Source organism: Nestor notabilis, unplaced genomic scaffold (assembly GCF_000696875.1).
Source record: "Nestor notabilis isolate BGI_N333 unplaced genomic scaffold, ASM69687v1 scaffold19106, whole genome shotgun sequence".
NCBI lineage: Eukaryota > Metazoa > Chordata > Aves > Psittaciformes > Psittacidae > Nestor > Nestor notabilis.
The window spans coordinates 1,785-8,862 of record NW_009934506.1 but is presented as its reverse complement, the minus strand read 5'-3'; the positions used below and the strand labels follow the sequence as shown (position 1 = coordinate 8,862).

At 55.5% G+C, this 7,078-nt stretch overlaps 1 protein-coding gene across 1 annotated transcript in view; it reads right to left on the bottom strand.

The window, feature by feature from the left end:
* The window catches only part of SRC (SRC proto-oncogene, non-receptor tyrosine kinase), a 9,479-nt gene extending 4,087 nt beyond the window's left edge, over positions 1–5,392 (bottom strand). Inside the window, 6 exon segments of the mRNA XM_010017387.1 lie at positions 5–43; positions 985–1,083; positions 4,394–4,411; positions 4,849–4,948; positions 5,150–5,230; positions 5,233–5,392. Of these exon segments, the coding sequence (XP_010015689.1) occupies positions 5–43; positions 985–1,083; positions 4,394–4,411; positions 4,849–4,948; positions 5,150–5,230; positions 5,233–5,392 (497 nt within the window).
* Positions 5,393–7,078: the final 1,686 nt, after the last annotated feature.

Here is a 7,078-nt window from a genome sequence, read left to right as displayed (position 1 = left end):
CAGCCGCTCGGACTCGCGGCGAGTGATCTTCCCAAAGTACCACCTGTGAGAGCAAGAGCAAGGCAATGGCTCAGCCCCGGCATCACCCGCCTGCCCATGGCCTGTCCAACAGCAGGCTCAGCCCTGGCCTCCCCACTGCACGTTTCAGAGACCACAGGCTGCATCTCTGGGCTTGGGATCTGGGTACCCTGGTGTACCATGGTGGGTACCACGCTGGGGTGCACCATGCCCACATACAGCACCAACCAAGGAACAACCTGCACCACACACCACGGAATGCCTGCACTCCAAAAGCCTCCCCAGATGAGGGCCTCCAGGGACCCTGGAAGCCCCCCTGAGCTCTTGCTGGGGGGACGGCATGCTGCTGCCTGGGGACGGGTGAGGGTGCTGAGGCGCTGGCACAGGGTGCCCAGAGAAGCTGTGGCTGCCCCATTCCTGGCAGTGTTCAAGGCCAGGTTGGACACAGGGGCTTGGAGCAACCTGCTCTAGTGGAAGGTGTCCCTGCCCATGGCAGGGGTTGGAGCTGGGTGAGCTTTAAGGTCCCTTCCAACCCAAACCATTCTATGATTCTGTGACATAGGTGGCACCTCCTGCGCTGGGACTTAGGGCCCCTGCCTGCTCTCCCTGTGTGACAGTCACCTCTGTGCCCAGCCTGACGCACACAGGCAGAGCCAGCAACATCCTCACACACAGATGTGTGTCCATTCAGAAGAGGAAAAACCAGACCAAAAGCATAACAGGTCCGCCACGGCGCCTGCCATGCCACCGCTCATCCATCCACCGCGCAAGCTCACTGCACCTCTGTGCTATGGGTGTTAAAGAAAGGCTGGAAAACATTTAAGGGGTTTGCAAATTCCAAGCAGGTAAAAATAACAAAAAGGAAGAACCCAGAGGCCTTGCCCAGGAGAGGGGCAAGGGGAGGAGGAGCGCTCAGGGTGCGTTTGCTATCGCTTGTCTTTAAACTGTCTAAAAGATGGCAATTACTCTTCAGCCTGGATGGAGTCTGAGGGCGCGACATAGTTACTGGGGATGTAGCCCGTCTGTCCTGTAGTGAGGGAATGAGCCAGCCACCAGTCACCTTCCCTGCAAGAGAACCAAAACACACTCAGTGTGAAGGCAGGAGCCGCCCTGGCCAGCCCCGCAGCCCCCAGACCCTGGCCAAGAAAGCTCCTCCTGCCAGCCCCTGCCTGTGGCTCCGTCTGGACAATGGGATGCTTTAAACTTAAATCGGGCAGGGCAGCCAGTGAGACAAAATACCTCCGGAGCCACATGAATGCCAGCGGGGTCTGGCTGAAGGTTGAGAAGCATTGGGGATCCAAGGCAGCAGGGAGCAGCAGGCAAGGGGAGGAAGGGGCAACAGGGAAAAGCAACAGAACGGTGGCAGTAGTTAAAAAAAGCACCGGGAAACCCCAAGTTTGTTAAACACAGGCTGCAGAAAAGCAACAGACAGGGCAGAAGTTTGGGCAGGTGGATGCAGTGAGCTACATCCAGCTAGGGTCCCACTGGGACAGGTCCCCTGCACGGCTGCAGCCCCTGACCATGGGCTGCACCGCAGCTCCAGCAAGGGCTGCACTTGCACACCCATGAATGCAGCTCACACGGAGCCACGCACTCCACTGTGCTGGTCCTGAGCATGGCTCTGCCCCGCGGGAGCCCCTCTGCCATCCCCAACACCCGGAGCTGACCCATCATCCCTCCTGCCCCAGGCACAAAGGCCCCAAGCATGTCCCCAGGAGCTGGCAGGATGCGGGAGCCTTCTCTCTGCTCTGCCCTCCTCACTGCAGGCTCCTGCGCAGGACAGGGCAGGAAAGAACAATAAATAGAGAAGAACAACAGGACAGCAGGAGGTGGCTTCCCCTTCCCCACAGCCAGCAGAGCTTCCTCCCACCACCTGCATCTGCTCGCCCATCAAAGACGGAGCCAATTTATCCTGACCAGGAGGGAGACGAGGCTATGGGAAAACTGCATTTGTGGGAACAGCTCCACAAGGATGCAAGAACTTGGCAGGACAACCTCCACAAACACTCCACAGAAAGGCCTTAATAACCTCTATCACCACTAAAAGATTCAGCAGATCCTATATGCAGACCCATCCCCAACCCCTGCAGATGTGTAAACCTCCATCCTTGCTCCAGACGCACCAGCAGCTTGTGACTTTTGCTTATCCCAGCTAAACCAGTGATGCTTTGAAGCAGATGGGAGAAGCTGGACACAGCTCCCAGCTCCCTGCGATGGTGTCAAGGTGGGGAAAGTGAGGACCCTCTGGGCATCATCTCACAGCCAGAGACCTGGGCTCTGCTGCCATCCCAGAGCCTACTCCCAGCCCTGCAATAGCCCCAGATGGTGTTTTAGCTTCTTCCAGCCCCAGCACATCTTGTGGCAGGTAGCTTGGGCTCCCCAGCCAGAGCTGCTGCCCCAGCCACCTTCACTGAGGTGACTCCAAAGGGGACAGGAGGCTGCTTGGGCTCCTTTCCCACGGGACCAGAGAAAACATCTGCTTGAGAAATGCCCAGCTTTTGACTTGTGTCGTTTTTCCAGCCTGGGCTGCAGGGCTGCAAGCTGGGAATTCACAAAAACAAACTATTCCAAAAATGTCTCAGTGGGGAAAAAAATAAATAATAATAATCATCATCATCATCAAAACAAAGCATTTCAACAATTCCCTGCACAATCTTACCAAAAATAACCCACCACATCCCTGCTGGCTGCCAGCTGGCTGGGAGGAGACCTCCTCCCATTGGAAATGGTATCATGAGAGCCTTTCTGCCCGGTGGGTGCATGGATTCAGCCCATGCAGAAGGCTGAGTAAGGGTCACTGCAGACAGACTGAGCTTTGCTGGGTTGCTGCAGCGACACAGAGGTTTCTCTTCTTGCTCTGCACAACCCCAGCCCCGTTAGAGCATCCAAAACCTGCAGCCTCCCTGCAAAGCTGCTGATGGCTGGTCATCCTCATGGCCATGGGCTCCTGCAGCCCTTCCCAGGCGGACCCCAAGCACTCTCTGACTGCCCCAGGGCACCCACTGTGCCCTGCCATGGAGCCCAGAGGAAGGGGACATCCATCCCATGCCTGCCTTTTGCTGTCCCCAAAGCACAGCAACCCAAGGGGCTCCAGGACCATTCCCCGGCACTCAGTGAAAAGAGACATTCACCCCGCTGAGCACTGCAGCCACTGCACAGCTTCCTGCACCGCCTCTCTGCCTGTGGACATCCCACCCGCACAGCCATAGCAGACACCAGGAAGGTCAGCAGCCACATCTGCACCTCCACTGATGGGCTGCATTGCCAAAAAGAGCCTTTTTGCTCCCCACAGTGCTGCAGAACCCATCACACCCCGACCCTTCCCTCTGACTGAGCCTTTGATAAACAGTAGCAGAGAAAAAAGAAGGATGGAAACCCCAGAAATGGTATAAGGCATAAAAAACTCCCCCTCATATATGGGCCCAATCTGGACCCTCTATGGGCAAAGCTCACTTTGTAACAAACAACAAAGCCCAAACCAGAACACAAGCATGAAGCTAATACACTTGCTGAGGCTGTGAAAGCAAGACACACCAAACCCCCAAATCCAGGCTTTTCCTGAAGCGTTGAAGCCCTGCACATCCTGGACTTCATGGATTAAATGAATCACCATTAATAAACAGCATTAGAACGAGGAGAACAAGGATCAGATTGAAAATATGTTTGTGCAACACTGCCCAACCATTGCAGCAGAAGTATCACCCCCAGGATGTTCCCTCGTCTTCCCAGCCTTTGGCTGTGCAGAGCTGTTTTGGGTGCCCAGGTTGGAAGGAAGCAGTGGAGGGGCCAGCAGGAGCTGCAGACCCCATGGACCTGACACTGGCTCCTCCTGCCAGGCTCCAGACCGTGTATGCCATGTGTCAGGACTGAGCACACGTGGGCTTAATACAGGATCACGTTTAGGAGCATCTTCCAGCCCTGCTCTGTGAAGCAACTGATGGGTGTGCTGCTACAACCAGGAAGGAGAGCAAACAGGCAGGAGCCAGATCCCTAAGGAAGTGCTTGAGTCCCCTGAGCCACTCACAAAAAATTGAAATAACATTAAAAACTGCAAAAATAAAAGCAAAAAAGGCCAGGAGGGAGCAGAGAGCCAACTGAAAAGGGACTGCAGCAGGGTGCCAGGCACAGACAGGGGAAGCGGGCCAGGTTCAGAGGCTCCTGGACACAGTGCTGGATGGAGCAACTCCCTGGCACAGCAAGGGGCTCCTTGCTCTGCCCCACTTACTCAGGGGGGACAAACCAACCGACCACAAAACCATCGGGCAACCATCTCCTCCCAGTCCCACTCCACCCAACCTTGCCCTATGGGCAGCAGAAGGGCTTTTAGCATTTAAGATTGCTAACAATAATAATAGTAATAATCTGCAATACACACCTGACATCCACTTTTCTCCTAAAGGACAGCATGGCACAGAGGAGAGAAAAAAGAGTCAAGAGAGAGGCTGAGAGACACCGTGCAAGCACAGGGGAAAGCACCCGCGAAGCTGAGTAGTGTCCAGGCATAGGAGAGGGAGCTGAGCACTGATGGGGACAGGGGACCAGTGGGGACATTGGAGGGCATGGACTGGCCAGCAAGCAGAGGAGGTGGCTTGATGACAAGGCTGCAAGGCAATAGTGACCAGCAGCAAGGCTGGGAGGACGTGGGAGCAGATGAACGATCGCCTCCAGCACTGGCATCCTTGGACAAGTCACTGAGTCCATGCAGGTTTTGGCACATCCTCTTTGAGCACCCACCCCTGGGAGGGCTGGGGCCGGGCTCGGGGCTCCGCAGGAGGGAGCAAGGTGGCAGCTCATCCATGCGGGCTCTGCTGCAGGGACAGGGACACTCACGTGTTGTTGACGATCTGCAGGCGCTCTCCCTTCTTGAAGGACAAGTCTGTTTCGGTCCGGGACTCGTAGTCATAGAGGGCCACAAAGGTGGTGACTCCACCTGTGACAGAGAGCACTCAGGATGGGCACAGCCACCAGACCCTCCTCTCCCACCATCCTCCCACCAGCCAGTAAGACACAGATCTGCTCCCCCTCCAGCTCAAAAGCAGGAGACCCCATCACCACAAGATGAAGCTGGAACCAAACCCACAAAGACCAACCAAGACCCTCCCCACCGTGCCGAGCCCCAGCCCACACTGACCCGCCAGCGCCCCGGCACGCTGCGGCGAGGTGACCGTATCAGAGGTGTTGAAGCCTCCAAAGAGCTTGGACTCGGCAGCCATGGCCCCGTTTTTTGGCGGTTGGGGGTGCGATGGGCATCGGGGGCAGCTGCCTTGCTGGGGGTCTGTGAGGCTGGGTAGCTCCCATGGTGGGAGTTGTCGGTGGGCTCCAGGCTGCGCCGGCGCTGGCTGGGGTCTTTGGGCTTGCTCTTGCTGCTCCCCATGGTCCCGGGCTGGAGGAGACAGACATACAGAGGGATTATTATTATTATTATTAATTATTGTTGTTGTTGTTATTATTATGAAGTTGCTTCCCAGGATTTGCCCACTAGGAAACAAAACAACCTCTGGAGTCTGTTCAAGCACCAGCTGCCGGGCAGTCTGGCCATCCTGCCCTTGCCCTGAGATAGCTTCACTCCTCATTAACACCAAGCCACCTCCTGCATGGCCACAGCAGCCAGGAAAACACCGGGAGCAGAGAGGGAAGCATGCTTAGCTGTGGGAGTGCGGAGTGAGGATGCTGAGTGTGGAGCATGGACTGGTGCTTGGGAGGATGGCTTTTTTTTGGCCCGGCACCTGCCATGGGATGGAGCTCAGCCACCCTTCTTCCTGCACAAGGGTTTCTATCAGAGCATGGACAGGAAAAGACGAAACCCAACGAATATTCACAAGTTTGGATTTCTCCAGCGGCTGATATTTGGAGAACCCATAGCTGCTCAGATGGGGATTTAAATGCTGAGGATGTCCCTGTGAAGTCCAAAATGTGAAGCAACTGGGATAAAAGTTGAAATCAGGAGCAGTTGCAGGCAGTCAGCAGCTGGGATCTTGTCTTTATATATAGACATGCCTTCCTTTCCACTCAAGATCACGCTCTATAAATACCTTCAAGGTAATGATATAAATGAAGGAAGGGAATTATTTGCAGTCTCCAAAGATGATAGGATACCCAGCAGTGTCCTGAAGCTATGGAAGGAAATATTTACGCTACATCACGCATGGCAGGAGGGAAAAGGGAGGTGGAGACAACCAGGGAGGAAAATGTCTCTGATAAGAAAAAACAAGCAGGGAAGGAATGGAGGAGGCAACCGCTGCCTGCGGGGTGCAGACTTGGACGCAGCCACCCTTGAGGCTCTTCCAGGGGCTCAGCCTCACCCAACAGATGGTTTTTCTAACCCAGCTTTTGACAGAGGCACAGGCTCTGAGCGGGGCTGGGCCATGGGGCAGCTCCAGCAGCTTCCACAGCCCCGGCAGTGGTGGGGCATAGCCCCCCGGCTCCTGCCGTGGGGAAGCTTAGGGATGCCAGGCACAAGCTCTGCTCCCCTCCCAGCTCCCCTCCCCATGGCGATGGCTCTGCTTGAAAATCAGGGCTTATTCCCAAAAGACCAAACTTCCATGTGCTGTTTTCCAGCTCCCAAATTGCACACAGGACCAGCAGCATCCCCTGTCCCCTTTCTACAAAGGTTCACTTCATCTGCAACCATGCTGGCGGGATCAGACCTTGCCAGGGTTTGGGAATCAGAACAAAGTGATTTTTCAGGCTGGGGAGTCACTCCAGTGGGGAGCAGAGCCGTCCTTCCTCTTACGCACGCAGGGGACAAGGAGGGACCAATGCCTCTATCTGCCATGGGACACAGTCCACACGTATCTGTGCTGGGCTTTGGGGGCCTCGGAGCAAAGGGAAGGTCAAATACAAGCTTTATGCTTGCAAATCATCACTGCCAGCAATCCAGAGACAGATCCCGCGGCAAAGAGGAAGGGTCTGTCCCGTAAATAAACATGCTTTCCAAAGCCTGGTGCGGAAGATGCTAAAGCAGAACTGCAGAGGGAAAGCAGGACCTTAGAAACAAGGAGAAAAATCCCCCACCGGTAAGGAAAGCAATCCTCCCCATGGGATCCTCCCCATTCCTTTG